General features: G+C 36.0%; 5 protein-coding genes across 7 annotated transcripts; 4 read left to right on the forward strand and 1 right to left on the reverse strand.

The window, feature by feature from the left end:
• The first annotated feature begins 19 nt into the window (after positions 1 to 19).
• Positions 20 to 947, forward strand: LOC140768187 (AT-hook motif nuclear-localized protein 16-like). The gene has a single exon (XM_073108359.1). It carries the CDS (start codon positions 271 to 273, stop codon positions 916 to 918), a length of 648 nt encoding a protein of 215 aa, XP_072964460.1. The 5' UTR covers positions 20 to 270; the 3' UTR covers positions 919 to 947.
• A 670-nt stretch (positions 948 to 1,617) lies between these two features.
• LOC140768614 (uncharacterized) lies at positions 1,618 to 3,861 on the forward strand. The gene is made up of 6 exons (XM_073108952.1): positions 1,618 to 1,771; positions 2,146 to 2,325; positions 2,410 to 2,586; positions 2,661 to 2,885; positions 2,962 to 3,090; positions 3,417 to 3,861. The coding sequence occupies exons 1-6, from the start codon at positions 1,715 to 1,717 to the stop codon at positions 3,648 to 3,650; spliced, it is 1,002 nt and encodes a 333-aa protein (XP_072965053.1). The 5' UTR covers positions 1,618 to 1,714; the 3' UTR covers positions 3,651 to 3,861.
• A 2,052-nt stretch (positions 3,862 to 5,913) lies between these two features.
• Positions 5,914 to 9,016, reverse strand: LOC140768763 (uncharacterized). Its single transcript, XM_073109159.1, has 7 exons — positions 8,875 to 9,016; positions 8,632 to 8,773; positions 7,894 to 8,104; positions 7,164 to 7,379; positions 6,933 to 7,016; positions 6,484 to 6,561; positions 5,914 to 6,240 (listed from the first exon to the last, which is right to left on the reverse strand). Exons 3-7 carry the CDS (start codon positions 8,092 to 8,094, stop codon positions 6,118 to 6,120), a joined length of 702 nt encoding a protein of 233 aa, XP_072965260.1. The 5' UTR covers positions 8,095 to 8,104; positions 8,632 to 8,773; positions 8,875 to 9,016; the 3' UTR covers positions 5,914 to 6,117.
• Positions 8,875 to 9,607, forward strand: LOC140768764 (uncharacterized). Its single transcript, XM_073109160.1, has one exon. The coding sequence runs from the start codon at positions 8,897 to 8,899 to the stop codon at positions 9,458 to 9,460; it is 564 nt and encodes a 187-aa protein (XP_072965261.1). The 5' UTR covers positions 8,875 to 8,896; the 3' UTR covers positions 9,461 to 9,607.
• Positions 9,608 to 10,267: 660 nt separating this feature from the next.
• LOC140768650 (uncharacterized) lies at positions 10,268 to 14,341 on the forward strand. Of its 3 annotated transcripts, XM_073109000.1 has the most exons (8): positions 10,268 to 10,405; positions 12,756 to 12,820; positions 13,058 to 13,139; positions 13,310 to 13,372; positions 13,494 to 13,541; positions 13,665 to 13,724; positions 13,902 to 13,962; positions 14,054 to 14,341. In XM_073109000.1, exons 1-8 carry the CDS (start codon positions 10,364 to 10,366, stop codon positions 14,074 to 14,076), a joined length of 444 nt encoding a protein of 147 aa, XP_072965101.1. In that variant the 5' UTR covers positions 10,268 to 10,363; the 3' UTR covers positions 14,077 to 14,341. The 3 variants fall into 3 exon arrangements, with proteins under 3 accessions (XP_072965101.1, XP_072965103.1, XP_072965102.1); XM_073109002.1 differs by lacking the exon at positions 12,756 to 12,820 and having other exon boundaries at positions 14,054 to 14,338; XM_073109001.1 differs by lacking the exon at positions 12,756 to 12,820 and having other exon boundaries at positions 10,292 to 10,440.
• The last annotated feature ends 876 nt before the right edge of the window (positions 14,342 to 15,217 follow it).

Here is a 15,217-nt window from a genome sequence, read left to right on the forward strand (position 1 = left end):
TTTGTTTTTTCTTTTTTCATTAATGAATGAGTAGAATTCTTTTATTATATGATTCATGAGTGTTCAAAAATGATACAGATAGACCTAGTTGTGGAACGCAATCAACATGAAGAACATAGCAGTTGGATGTTGGCCAGTTCTTAAAATTTTACTCTTAGAAAAATTAAAAAAAAATCGTAGTTCTCCTACCACTTACCTATTCCTTATTGTCTCTCACTTGTTACTTATATAGTTCCACATTACTGGCATATCTTTTCAACCATTGCATGCATGGCTGGTGCAAGTGCTATTATTGGCAGCCACCTTACTGACTCCCATGTCGCCAAACCATGCTCTCTCCGGCGCCGCAGGGGATGGCCTGCCGGCTCCAGGAACTGGGCGAAGCAACCCGTTGTTGTAACCTACGATAACCTGAACGTGCTCCGAGCTCATACCATGGAGGTGGGCTCCGGTTGCGACGTCGCAAAGTGCATCGCCGGCTTTGCCATGCGGCGGCGATGCGGAGTAATCTTGCTCGGGGCTAGTGGATGTGTGTCAAAAGCCATGCTTCGTGTCTCCGGCGGCGGCATATTGAACCTAGACGGCCGGTTTGAGATCCTGACACTACTCGGGTGCTTCTTTCCTCCGCCGGTTTTGGCTACGGAGCCGGCGGCAGCGGTGACTGGGCTAACCGTAAATTTTTCCGGGCCACAAGGGCAAGTTATCGGCGGCAGCGTGGCCGGAGGTCTAGTTGCGGCGGGGCCAGTGGTGCTCATGGCGGCGTCATTCGCCGCAGCTGCATTCGACCGGCTTCCGCTGTCGGAAAGTGAGGACTATAATCAGTGTCAACGGCATTGCCGGAAACCGGCTCATGGTCGGCTCTATGGGGAATTGCCGGAGATCTACAACAGCCGGCGGGGCCCAAAAGTGAGGATGTAAGCACTTATATGTTGAATAATGTGCATGTTGATTTGAAGGCTGTGTTCCAAGTTTAATTGATGAAACAGTTAAGAGAGGTCAGATGATATTCTAATCTTAAAAACAATACTCACATATATAATTAGCAAAACATACCATTCAATTCATACATATATTAACAAAATATAGATGATAAAGAGAAAAAAAAAGTGCAAATACTTTTAGGTTTTCCAACCGAGAAATGCATCCAGATAATGAAGTCTTCTGGTCGTAACACCACTTTTCTTTGTTCCTAAAATAATTCTTCAAGAGAAGACTTTATACTATATATAAAAAAAATAAAATGTAGACTGTTCGTTGATGTGATGGTGAGCTCCGCAGCCTATCCTTTGACTGGTCACAATCTGAAAGAAAGTAATGGCGGATGATAAACTACTCTATGTGAAACCTCTCATCATAGAATAAAATAAAGGAATGACTTTTTCTTATCTAAGATATTAAATTTGTATACTTGGCATATTTCATTCAATCCAAGAAATATTCTACCTTAATATTTGAGGAGAGAATTAAATCCATAGTCTTGGTTTGAAAGTTGATGATATCGATGATGTTACTGTCGTATGAAATTATGAATCAATTGATTTAAAAACGATAGATTGAATGGACCGCCACCGATTTCCAACTTCGGAGGACGTCATTGGCTACGTTTCGATCCATTTGACCATTCTAAACCCTTTCCCGCTATATAAACACCATAAGCTTTCCACAGATCTTTGAACAACTTTCTCTGGAGATTTCGGAAAACGAGAGGAATTGCATGTTCTCATTCTCACGCTTCCTTCTCTCTCCCAGATCCATTTTATCCAGTATCAAGGTTTGTTGACTTCTTCCCCATTCGTCTTTCTTTAATTGTTGGGATCTTTTAGTTTTGGGTCTTTAATTTACCTACTTGCTGAGATTATACACAACTATCCATACCCAATTTGGGGAAGAAAAAAGTCGCGTTATACTTGGATGTAGATCAATGTGTTATTTGGGAGTGACCCATTATTGTTTAATTTCATTCATGTTTCATGTTGATGTGCTTGATCTTATTTCCATAGTCCAATTCTTAAGCATAACTCTGCATCTTGATATCTGGTATGTCTACTATTAATGTTTAAGCTTTCCCCAATGCGATAATTCTTCTATCAAATCTTATCCCATGTACACTAAGAGTCTGAATTGCTCATTACTGGCTTTCTTCAGATACCTCATTCAGCAATGTCAACAACAAGCTTTAGTAATTTTATCTCTAAGGATAAGACATCACAGTTTCCGGCAGAATCTGGAAGATATCATCTGTATTTATCATATGCATGTCCTTGGGCATCCAGATGTGTTACCGTTCTGAAGCTCAAAGGCCTCGAAAACGCGATAAGTTACACGGTAATTCTAATTCCAATTGCGTTATTTTTGTTGTATTGCATAATATGCATTGATACTTTTCCAATGTATGTTACAAATATATAGGCTGTTAAACCAATCTGGGAAAGGACCAAAGAGAATGATCAGCATCTTGGATGGGTCTTCCCAGTTTCGAGCACAGAAGAACAAGGAGCTGAACCTGATCCTCTGAATGGGGCTAAAAGTGTTAGAGAACTCTATGAGATGGCTACCTCAAATTATACTGGAAGATACAGTGTTCCTGTAAGTCTACTATTATTCACTTATTTAATTTCTCTTTTAATCCTTGTAACTTTTTTGAACGTATCATTTGGCAGGTTCTATGGGATAAAAAGCTAAAAACTATTGTTAACAATGAGAGTGCAGAGATAATTCGCATGTTCAACAGCGAATTTAATGGTGTTGCAGAGAATGCTAACTTGGATTTGTACCCTGTAAGCCTGCAACCTTTGATAGATGAGGTCAATGAATGGGTGTTTGACAAAATAAACCGCGGTGTATATAAATGTGGATTCACTAAGGAACAAGGCCCTTATGATGAGGTATATTGTTACTTATAACATTAATTCATTCTAACTTTTTTTTTCAATTTTTCACTGCATTCTTCTGGTTGTGTAGGCTGCGGCAGAGCTATATCAAGCCTTGGATAAATGTGAGGAGATCTTGAGTAAGCAGCGCTACATTTGCGGCGATGTGCTAACTGAAGCAGATATTCGCCTATTTGTTACTCTCATAAGGTTTGATGAGGTATGATTTATGTGCCCCCTCTTCTAATTCTTTTATGATTCATGAGCCCTGACTTCTATTCTTCCTAAGTAGCATTAAAATCAACTTGTTTGGATCAAATTTAGTTCACAAGCCAATCTGCAATGCTAAAGTTTGAATTCACTCTGCAAGGCTAGGTGCATTACTATTTGATTGTTTCAAAGAACTATCAAACGACAATGAAATTTACATCTAAATTATTCTCATCTTTGGAGTCTCACAATTGGAGCATTCAAGTGATGTTTTTGGATTTCTGATGTTATTATTTACTCATCTGATGAATAGCCATCTGCTGATCTCCTCTGCAGGTTTATTCTGTTTATTTCAAGTGCAACAAGAAGCTACTACGCGAATATCCGAATCTGTTCAATTATACCAAAGATATATATCAGATTCCAGGCATGAGCAGCACAGTGAATATGGATCACATAAAGAAGCACTACTATAGAAGCCATCCTTCTATAAATCCAAATGGAATTATACCAATAGGACCTAACATAGATTACTCCTCTCCTCATGACAGAGAGAGATTTGGCTCTTAATAACAAGTCAAAACTTTGCAGTGCTTTGGAAGAGGATTAAAAGAGTTGTCTTTTATACATCATAGGAATCTGTCTCTGTTATCAGGAATGCATTTGTGTATGATTTTTCTGATAATGTTTGTACTGTGATTCCCAAAAGATTAGCTTAATAAGGGGAATTGCAAAGTGCAAACTCTTTATGTTTCCAATAAATGATCTCCTGATTGTTTTAGAGCTGCACTTGGAGTTAAAATCTGTGTATAGGAATGTGGCATTGACTTTAATATCTACTCCAACCTGATGGTTTTGTCTCTTACCCATGGTTTGAAGTTTCTTCTGAAACTATAATCCAATTAAAATAACCCTAATTACAATTTTTTTACTGGATTATTTTAATTCTAAGTTGGATTTGACTTGAATCCAATTCGTACCTTAATATCAATCTCATTGCTTACATACTATTAGGTTTTATATGATTCATTGAGTAATAAGATAAAGAAGACTATTTATTAAAAGAGGTCTAAAACTGATATAATAAAACTGACCCAAATGTTAAGTTCTTTTAACTAAGTACAAAACCGAAACTAGATTGCTTGTCATTAATACTTCTTGAATAGATAACAGGATGATGGCAAGTGATATACTGAATAAACTTTGATTAGAAGTCTTTCTGAATCAAAACTAGTAGATATTAAGAAAGGAGACATGCATCAAAGTTGGAATGTGAAGCTAATATACACAAGTTGTTATTCTATTCACCTCAATGTAATTAAGATGGAGAATAAAGTTGCATTCTAGCTGATGACTGCTCATTATAATCAGAAGGAATTAGCAGCTACTACTATACGCCAAAGTAAATTTCCAATTAATCATTTGTGTATCAAGCTTTGTAGTGCTTTGGAACTTGATGAACATCTCTCTCTTAAAAAAAAAGTCAACGTTTTAGCAGATGCTTTAATTTACTGTGCCACGAGAGCAAGACAAGCAGATATATCAAAATATCATTCATACTTCTTTCCCAAATTTATGTCCAGAGGCCACATTCCCCAAAAAAAGTTACCATAGTCAAACACTCCTCTTAAATTCAATCCAAGTCAATGCAACAGAAGCTTTCATTAATTTATTACCCCAATAAAGAAAGGACAAGCATATTATACATCATGATCAAACTATTGGCTTTATCTTCATTCCCAATAACATTATTCCAAAGTCAAACCTCTCTAAATCTCTCTCTCTCTCTCTCTCTCTCTCTCTCTCTCTCTCTCTCTCTCTCTCTCTCTCTCTCTCTCTCTCTCTCTCAATTTAACCAGGTGTTAAGTTGGCAGTGCCAGTCACCTAACTCATAAATTCCATTAGGTCGGTGCACACACCCACATGCATATATATGCCTCGTCTTGGAGAAGAGATATGTAGGAAGACTAAAGTGAGATAACTAAAAGAGATGGTGTTTCCTGTGGTCCAAGTTAGTGTAGCTAAACATTGGCTAGCTTCATGCCAAAGGACTGCACTTAACATCATAGGATTTGTCTTCCAACCTAGGAAGTATTCCTCCTCCTCCTTTGCACCCAAACCACCTCTTAAGACCATTTCTTGCACCATCACTACTACTACTAGTACTACTGCTTCAGCTGTAACCAAGTCATCATCCCTAGTTTGTGACTTCCAAACCACTCTCCTTAGAACTCAATCCTTCTTTCCTTTCTTCATGCTGGTTGCTTTTGAAGGTGGCAGTCCCTTAAGAGCTCTTGTACTTCTCCTCTTGTGGAAGGGATCTTGAGGGAGTACTTGGAAGTGGATGAGGTTGTGGGGAGTGAGCTACAAGTGGTTGGCAACTACTACTTCTCTGATCTAATATCTAAGTTCTCTTCTCTGGATGTGAAACAAAGGGCCATTAGAGAACTCTTTAAGGAGAACAAGCCAGATGTAGTGCTTGTGAGCTCTAGCTGGGAGATGCATTAGGGTTTGAGTGCACAGGGATGACAAGGAAAGACAAGTACTTGATGCTTGCAGGTCATGAAGGGTTGGTGAAGCAAACAAAGTGATTAATGAGATGTAAATTTGTGTTCAATTTTCTGATATATATATATTGATCACTTCTTGGAAGTAGATTAGATAAATTTGTGGTTGTTGATCACTTCAAAGGTTTTTTTTCACAATAAGGGCATTATGGTAATTGCACATGTAGCTTGATAAAGTGCAATTTGAGACAATGAAAGCAACAACATAAGTCTCAAATGATAAACAATAACAAGATGTAAGAGTGTAAAATATAAATTCCCTCAGTCTTTGTATGGAAAATTTTCGCTGTAATATCTGCAAAAGAAGGATCTGAATAATTGTTTGAAAAACAAAAATTCACTCATAAGATGTACATAATTCGGCACTCGATAAAAATCATATATACATGTACCTGTAATTCTGTAAATTATAAGTACATCACATGATTATAACTAGTTATGATGAGAATTTGAATAATATTTGAAAAAGTTTAGAAGAAGGGCGATCGCTGAGGCACTCCTTTTCTACTCCATTTTCGATAACTTAGCTTTTGTGGCACATCGCTGCTCTCTTCTACTAACTTGGCCTTCCTTTTCGAAACTCTCAGAGGAATCTACAAAAAGATACAGGTGATAAAAGCAAAAGATTAGCTAAACCTTTGAAGTATGAGCATGCACATGAATTATAATTGGTAAATACATCTAAGTTGAAATGCATAGAGATATCAATATAATTAAGTTAGGCAATTCTTGTATAACTACTTGCATGAGTAGCAATTGGAATATAATGACTGAATTCTGCTCAATCTTATAAAGTAGAAGCCAATCAATCTTCAAAAGTGATATTGGCATCTTACCTTTAATTTTCTTAGAGCCTGAGTAGATGAATGATTTAATTTTGGTTGGTCAGGTTCTCGATGTAAAAGTTGAAGTGGCTGCAAAAAAGATTAACAGAAATAGCAACATATCAGGCATAACACAAGAAAAATAAACTAGAGTAGAATAGAACTTAAGCTAGCATATGCCATCATATATATATATATGACAAAACAAGAAAAAAAGGGTGGAGCAGAGGGTCATCATTCTCCAAACTGTAAAGAATCATGGATGGATATATTTATGTTTTGATCTCAAGAGTAAGAGATGTCAATTCAGATATAAAAATGAAAATTTAGAGGTAAAACTTCATGTATGCTAGATGGATCCTCCTTTGCCAATAAGTACTAGTAGACAAGGATTACCACAATTACAATAATAAAGTGGAGTTGCAAGCTGCATTTTGAGATTCAAGGCAGGGAATTCTTACTCTTGATGCACTTGAAGATCTGGATATTGATGGAAAGCTTAACTTTTCCAGCTCATTCTTTACTTCTGGAGAGTTCTTGAGAAGCTAGAGATAAAACCAGTAGCATAGTTACCAATCTGAAACATACAGGTACATAGGATGGCAATAAATAAACAGGAAAATAATTAACTCAAGAGTTCTCTAAGAATACAAAGATTGCTTCCAAATTTTTGGATATTCATTGATTATTACTTGGCATTCTATTGAGCAATAAGAACCCTTTTGGTCCAAAGGCCAATTGCACATTATGCAGTGCCCCTCCTGCCTTAAACTTGCAATATTCTTGGTTTGCCTGCAGTGAATAAAGATGATTCTTTTGGCATTGATAATATTGATCCTAATGTCCTTTATCTCCAAGAAATCAATATCTTCATACTTGACAGCAATTTGATAAGTCGACTTCACAACCTGCATCAGAAAATTTTGCATAGCATGATGTACACTAATCTTTCTAGTAGGGAATTAGAGAGAAGGGTGCATTGGTTAAGAATAGAAGGAAAATCATTACAAAAAATTACCCTAATTTATATCGACCCTTGTGTTTTGCTTTTATTGCCTCAAAAACATCCTGATATTAGTTCATTTAACCATGAGTTAAATTAACTATACAAACATAATGAACTTAATACCCCTAAGTAAGTCAACTTGCACCACTCTCCTCTAAGATAGTACCTTTGTTCCCTTTGGTAAAACTTTGCCGAGGGGTATTTTAGTTTTTTTTTTTTACCAAAAGTGCCAAAATATTCTCTATTCTGTCGGCTGCTATTAGGTTAAATTTACTCATGGTATTTTTGAGGCAACAACAGCAAAAAATTACCCATATGGTAGAGTGTAGATCATAATAAAAGCAAAAAATAAGTGGTAAGTATAAAATTTTCGTAAAAAAAAAAAGAGAAAATTAACAAGTTAGACAGTAACTTACCTCTAGTAGATAATGGTCCTTATGGATGGCTTTATGTTCATCTTTGCATCTCAGGCAGAAAGGTTTACCCATGCAAACTGTACAAAAAATGGTGCTCTTGCGTTGACAATCTCGAGTAGAACAAGGTTCATAAAATTTGGCATTCAGAAAAGGCACCAGCCATGGAACTCTTTTGTTAACAGGCAATTTACTGGCAGTCATTTTCTTGCACCTAAGCATGAGAAGAACAAACAAAGTTCGGAATAGTTCTCTTATAAATAAATAATATAAAAAAAATTAAAATGAGATACTTCAAATAAATACAAGTACAGAGGAAGTGCATCCAATAATTATTTAACTCGTTATTAAAACCCTACAGTCTTCAGAGCTGACAAGATAAGCTAGTTGATAACTTATGGAAGAAAAATTTAATTCGATTAAGTTCTATACTGATGCATATATAACTCTACATACTTATATCCTACCTAAAATAAATTGAACTAGATTTTTTGGGACAGAGATTTTCCGATAGGGTCAAAGCACATTCATTGTTTCTATCGATTATTATACTATCATCTTACAAACAATACCTTAGATCACATTTAAGATTTAACCCTTTATAACAGTATCAAATAAGGAATACGACATAAGATTAGTATCTGGAGGGAAAACTAATGGAGTGAAGGGTTGTACAAACTTTTGAACAGATATAAAAAGATAGTAACAGGATCAAAAGAAGAAAATTTAGATCATATGTACCTTGTATTGCTAGCTTTGGCTTCTGAAACAATCTGCAAACCATCGTATCATACCGTATACTTATACCTCTCTAATTAGAATTGCAATCGGGCTCGTTATGCTTATCCTTGTTCTAGTAAGACTCCTGTAGTTTTCTGTTTATCTGATAAAGATAAGGAGTAAAATCCAATAAATATATAAGGTTAGGTGCGAACTGGAAGAGAAAAATCTTATACTATCTAGTATGAGAGACTCATAGATCACCGCTGCCGCCGCCGCCGCCGCAATGGATCGTTACTTATCTCCCCACGCCCGTTTCTTCTCCGATCTCGAGCAAGTCGAGTCCAGATTGGAATCGGAGAAACCACCAACCAAATCGAATCAATCTTCATCTCCATCGCCGAGCTCTCCGATCTTCCTCGATTACCCAAACCCCGATTCCGCCGGCACCCAAGAAAGCAGCGGCCCTGCGCTCGACTTCTTCTCCGCCGCGCAAGAAGAGCAAGGAGAAGAAGGAAACGAGGACGGCGAGGAGGAGGAGATCGAAAAGTTGATGTCTTTGCTGGGTCTGACGATGGAGGAGAGTTGCGGTGGGTGTAGCTTCGACGATGGGTTCTACTCGAAGGTCGTGGGGTTGAAGGGGCCGAAATGCGAGGAGGAGAGGAGGAGATTGGATGGTTGGATTGGGTATTACTACCGCCATGGGAGGAGAGAGCCGGCGAGGTTGGCCCATTTGCTTCTGGGGAAGGCTTCTTCTTGCTGCTTTGAGGAGGATGAGGAGGTTGGATTTCCTGTGACAGTGGAGGAGTTCTTGGAGCATGACCCACCTCCAATGGACAACCAGGAATGAATGAATTTCTTTTCGCCATTTTCGATTCAGTAAAAAGATGCTTTGTTTTTTTGAACGAGTTAAATGAATTTTGTTCTTCGCCCCAACAATTGATAAAACGCTGCTGAGACCTGCTCTGAATCGACATGCTGTTAAACTATTTCTTCAAACTAACAGCACTGTCGAATTATCTATATTGATAAAACGCTGCCGAGACCTGCTCTGAATCGACGTGCTGTTAAACTATTTCTTCAAAATAACAGCACTGTCGAATCATCTATAGAATCGAGTCAAATCGTCAAACCATCAAACAATTTCTCCACGTGTATTTACCATTTGATGATTGTTTCTTTTATAATAATAATAATAATATCATAAAAGTTAATCAAATAGATGAACTATGTCACTGTTACCAGCTATTGGTGGCTTAGTTTTCTTCTTAGATTTATATTTTTGTTATTTGGGTTAATACACTAAGCAAATAAGCTAACAAGGATATCACACTAGCCAATAATAGGATCTGATCAAATTATGACAGAGTTCATATGTCTAGTATAAGATGAAATTTTCTTCTTTGAAAGAAGTAATTTAAACTTATGTGAACCATTTCTTAAGAGCATTATTTTTCTTCTTTACATTTAGCGTATGATTAATTTATGCACTAATTTTCTATAAGAACATTAAAAAAAAACAATTAATATTTTAGGGATTATAAACACCTAGAAAAAGAAATTTAAAAAAAAAGAATTACAACCAAAGCGCGTTTTTTTTTTTAATCTTTACAAAAAACGCGTCTCCATGTTTACTGCACAACCACAAACAGATCAATTCACGTGGCGTTTACGATTTCGCGTTTGGATTCTCTCTCTCTCTCTCTCTCTCCCCCTCCCTCTCTTTACATAAATTTTGTTTCTTTTTAGTTCAATGTCTCATTCGATCTTGCCACCATCAGCTGCTTCGAGAAAGGTAACCTTTTGCAATCATCGTCATCTCTCTCGCGCGTAATCCTCTTTTCCTTCTAAAGTTTTGATCTTTGTCAAATCTTTTATCGTCCTTTTTGTACCAGTTTCTTGATCTCCTTAGTGCAGATATAGTAGTTTGATTTTTTTGCTTTTCCATGTGGCCTTAGATAATTGGTTTGATTGGTTGATTTGTGATAGGTAATTGGTTTGATTGGTTGTTTTGTGAGTAGATTTGTTATGTTGATTTGGTGATTTGAGGAGAGATGAATAAGTTTGTAGGGTCGATGGATCAATAAATATTCATTAATTTGGTTCATTCCTTTTTTCCCCCTAAAAAGTGGTAGATCAAGTGAACAAAATGCACTTACAGCAAGGAAAAAACCCATCTTTCCCCTTTCTCTAGGATTTACAATTTAGATAATAGAATTGAATGGTTCCATCAATACTAGATGAAGCATTGTTTTTGGGTCACATATTTTTAACTTCAGGTGGGTCACATATTTTTAACTTCAGGTAAATAGAAATCTTCCACTTGTGTGATTACAACTTTTCTCAAGGAGAATAGAAGGGGATAACAATTCAGTTACTATGGATTCCCAATACAGTTTAATGGTGAGTTATATTGAGCAGTAGAAAAAATAATGAGAGTCAGATGTATTCCTCCGCGGCTTCTGTCCCTTTATTAGAACTTAGAAGTGCAATGTAAGTCTCTATCTACATTTCTACATTGAGGGGAAAATTCATGTAGAATGTTTTTTCAGTTGGAATGGAACAATGGAAAAAGGCACTTAAAAATTTCTTGCACTACTTTTAAACATTCCCAACCTCCTTCCCAATTATTTTCCCAATTCATCATTTCTTGCTTGCGCAGCAAATAGATTCTAGATTTTAGCGCTTTGCCATAGTTGCCCTTATTTTGCACATACTAAGCAATCTTGCAGCATTATGAGGCTCATCTGGTCTGTGAGCGAGCATTTGAAATCTGAGTAATGACTACTGAGCACATGCAAGATGATAAACTGCCCTCATAGTTTGAACAATGTGTTATAGGTCATGAGTTTTTTCTTGTTAACCATGCAATGGAGCTGTAGTGTTAAAAGTTATCCTAGACACTCCCACTATGTTGATGCGAAGAACAAGCTGAACTATATCTATTTCCAAAGATACAGGTCATGGGGTACTACATGGTGACATCACTTGGAATTATCAGTTTGATATTAGTGTTTACATATTCTCTTGTTTTTCACTTTTGTTGGTTGTAACTATTCATTGGCAAATTTGTGTTACCCTTGAATTTGTGATATTTCAATTATTTCTTGTGTTCTCCTTTTTAAATTTGATGATGCTTTGGTTGTTGCCTGGGAAAGGCTTAATGAGAATTATTTTGCCTTGTCGCAAGACTCTTGAATGCTGACAACCTTTTGGTTGAGGCTATACAAGGTGAGGGTTGTGTGAGATGCAATGTCATCAATGGGAGGAAAATGATGTTTCTTTCTAATTCTTGCAGGATATTAAATTATTCAGATTCAAATGACAAACATTACACTTTAATTAAGTGCACCTAAAGAATATTTTTTGACCTCTAAGTAATACCATGATCGTTTACCATCAATCACTTTGAATTATTATTCCTAACCTGTCTAACAATTAATATTTGTCCATATTTTTATCTTCTCGCATGGTCCATAGACTACACTGGAGATGATTTCTTGGTTATTTGCTAAGTTGCACCCAAAACTTTTTGACAAATGACATTAAAATAGATCATATATTTGTATTACCCATAATGTGCAGGCTATATATATATATTGGCATACTTTTTCTGTGAGATAACTGTATTGCATACTTTTTATGAGCTCCTAAAACTCATTTTCATCACATACTTATGAGATGACAGCTGATTTGGTGCATGCTCCTTATAAACTCAATAACCATCATGCTTATTGATCTTCTTCTCATCTCATTTTCTGGACTAGCAGATTATGCTTTATTCATCTTGTCATGTCATTTCTTTTACCGACATCTCAGCAGCTATTTGTTTGAGCATTTTTTGCGTCACATCTGTAAGGCATACTTTTGCCCTATTGAAAGAAGATTTTAAATGGATAGATGTTTCTGATTTCCACTAGAGACTGGGAATCAATGGACTTCCCGTAGGACCCATTTTACTGACAGAATTTATCACTATTTTAGCTACTTTAGTGGCTTGGCCAATTACTTGAAATTCGCAGTTGTTCTATTTCTTGTTGCTGGCAATATATAGCGGTCAAATAGGATTATTTCTTCTCATGATTTTTTTTAATCATGTGGGAGTTAGATCTATATTTTCATATTAGTTTACCTTTCAATTGAAGGATTCTTTGTGGGAGCCACTGGCCGTGCATCACTTTGAGTTTGAAGGCTCTGTCTGCATTAGTTGGTATAACATTTCATTTTTTTACATGATACTATATGATCTTTTTGTGGTGGTTCTAACACAGACAGAAGTGAAATTTTCTGCTGCATTTGTTGAGCATAAGTTACCTAAGTGAAGATACTCTTATCAAAGGAGTTTCTTTTTTGAAATTTATGAACATGTAATATCAACTTGTCAACTTTATGTCTGGGATTGCTGAAATTAATACCACTTCGATTTTTTTTTCTTCTTTTGGTGTAGTTTGTGCACAATGACAGACAAGCAAAGTGCTGATACCAATGAGAATGTTGCTGAGAAATTCATGCCCTCAACCCAACAAGAGGTTATATTATTTTCTTCTTCCAGTATTTGTTATGAAGTTTGATGTCATGTACATCAACTACATTACAATTTTTTTGTTGGCCAAACATCCACAAAATTTATTTGAGCTACACTGATCAAATCAAGATGAGCTTTTAAGAAGATAAACCTCTTCTATTACCTCATGTCCAGGAGGAAGTAATCAAGAGAAAGTATGGAGGAATTATACCAAAGAAACCACCACTCATCTCCAAGGTACTTGACCTTCTACATGTTATGATCACCAACCATGAAATACAAATAGCCAAAAAAAAAAGTATTGTATTTCTACTTCTGCTTGCAATTTATAAACCATATTGGCTTGTTTTATATCCAGGACCATGAGCGTGCTTACTTTGATTCTGCTGATTGGGCTTTAGGAAAGGTATGACCTTCAATATGGATTTCTTTTATTCTCTATGTGATGATGTGATCTCCCAATATGATCAAGCTTTTTAAATACTGAAAAGAAGTCATCCATCTTTTACTAATTCTTGGAGTTTAACAGCAAGGTGCACCTATTGAGAAGCCAAAAGGACCTCTCGAAGCGCTAAGGCCAAAGTTGCAGGTAATATGTCTCCATCCATATGCAATTATTTTTACCGCAGAAAATCAAGGAAGTGAAACAAATTACTATTGTCTATATCAATTAGTTCCTCAATATCTGAACTTAATTTTATTTTCTGGGCTAAGCTTTCATTCATCAGTTACTCTTCATACATTTTTGCCGTCGACTTGTGTGCAGCCTTCAACTTACCAACAGGTGCGATCCAGGCGGCCTATTTACACATCGGCAAATACCGAGGGTATATTAGTTTATCACTCATGTTCCTGTTCATCTGATGAAAAGGAAAAACCCTCATCTTGCTAAATATGGATTACTTTTTTTATCTACAGATGGAAGCAATGCTACTGCATAGGATATGAACATCAGTTAACTATGTTTATCTCATTCTTCCCTTTTGTGAGCTCTTTTACCACAACATTCTTCTTTCATTTTGCTTCGAAATGTGGTAAGTCCATGTTGTGGCTTTCATGAATCATCAAAAAGAGGTTGTATCTGATGAGATAGTGGTGGAGTTTCTATCAGACTTGATTTGCTGAAACTAATATTGGCAATGTTCAAATTAAGAATGGAACTCAGAATAAGTCCTACAATTGTGCTTTTATTGTGTCATATCTAACACACTTTATATCTTAGGTGGCTTTTGGGTTGAGAATAAATCTTTTTTCTAAACTAGTGTAGTTTACATTTTATTACCTCAAAATCATCCCAGCATTAGGCTAATTAATATACTATTATCATACAGATTAGTTAAATCAATGATATATACCTAATGACTATAATACTTCTACTTAAGTTAACTCACTTCTATAATAGTATCAGACGACTTAATCAAGATTTAGGCTATTTTGATTTCTTGAGGAAAAAAAATTTAAATAGATACAGTATGTTTTCGAGGAAATAAATGGAAAAATGCGTATAAATTCCTCAAAAAAGAAAATGAATAATTAACCTTATTATTTAAAGATGAAGTGTTATTATCCATATGAACAAAAGAATGGAATCAAGTGGAGAAGCACATCTGAATGTTGCCTTTCCTACCTATACCTTTTCCATTCTCAAAGTAGGTAAAGAAAAGCTATCAAAGTGGGCAAGAAAACAAGCAATTGTGATCAAGAGAAGAATGAATAGTGTAATCAACCTCAACTACCACCTCCACAAGCTACCATCAAATCAAAATCAAAAGCTATTTGTTCACCAAACATTCATCCCCCCCACCTAGTTAGTGCCAACCCCTAATCACTTTTCTTAATCATCTTTATGTAAACCCTCTAATAACGATATAATTATTATAAAGAAATTAAGACTCTGCGACCTATCATAATTGAGGATAATTTCGAAACGAAGAAAATAAAAAAGAATAAGTAATATTGAGTAAATTAGTTTGGAGGACAGGGACCAATTTGAGAATAACAAAAATGTTAGGTTGTTGGATGGAAATTTATTCAGAAAGGTCTACAGTTTGGCCTAATGATTAATCCACTTATTCCTAGTGG

Source organism: Typha angustifolia, chromosome 10 (assembly GCF_048772165.1).
Source record: "Typha angustifolia cultivar Huaian chromosome 10, ASM4877216v1, whole genome shotgun sequence".
NCBI classification, from domain to species: Eukaryota; Viridiplantae; Streptophyta; class Magnoliopsida; order Poales; family Typhaceae; genus Typha; species Typha angustifolia.

What these genes read in the sequence shown, in the direction of transcription:
- LOC140768763 (XM_073109159.1), bottom strand. Translation starts at nt 8,094, where the DNA reads ATGACTGCCAGTAAATTGCCTGTTAACAAAAGAGTTCCATGGCTGGTG. An exon ending in GATCTTCAAGTGCATCAAGA is followed by an intron (nt 6,562 to 6,932) that starts GTAAGAATTCCC and finishes TCTTTTTTGCAG; the next exon opens with CCACTTCAACTTTTACATCG. An exon ending in AGGCTCTAAGAAAATTAAAG is followed by an intron (nt 6,241 to 6,483) that starts GTAAGATGCCAA and finishes ATCTTTTTGTAG; the next exon opens with ATTCCTCTGAGAGTTTCGAA.
- LOC140768187 (XM_073108359.1), top strand. Translation starts at nt 271, where the DNA reads ATGGCTGGTGCAAGTGCTATTATTGGCAGCCACCTTACTGACTCCCAT.
- LOC140768650 (XM_073109000.1), top strand. Translation starts at nt 10,364, where the DNA reads ATGTCTCATTCGATCTTGCCACCATCAGCTGCTTCGAGAAAG. An exon ending in GGCTCTGTCTGCATTAGTTG is followed by an intron (nt 12,821 to 13,057) that starts GTATAACATTTC and finishes CTTTTGGTGTAG; the next exon opens with TTTGTGCACAATGACAGACA. An exon ending in TGCCCTCAACCCAACAAGAG is followed by an intron (nt 13,140 to 13,309) that starts GTTATATTATTT and finishes CCTCATGTCCAG; the next exon opens with GAGGAAGTAATCAAGAGAAA.
- LOC140768614 (XM_073108952.1), top strand. Translation starts at nt 1,715, where the DNA reads ATGTTCTCATTCTCACGCTTCCTTCTCTCTCCCAGATCCATTTTATCC. An exon ending in CTGGAAGATACAGTGTTCCT is followed by an intron (nt 2,587 to 2,660) that starts GTAAGTCTACTA and finishes ATCATTTGGCAG; the next exon opens with GTTCTATGGGATAAAAAGCT. An exon ending in AACAAGGCCCTTATGATGAG is followed by an intron (nt 2,886 to 2,961) that starts GTATATTGTTAC and finishes CTGGTTGTGTAG; the next exon opens with GCTGCGGCAGAGCTATATCA.
- LOC140768764 (XM_073109160.1), top strand. Translation starts at nt 8,897, where the DNA reads ATGGATCGTTACTTATCTCCCCACGCCCGTTTCTTCTCCGATCTCGAG.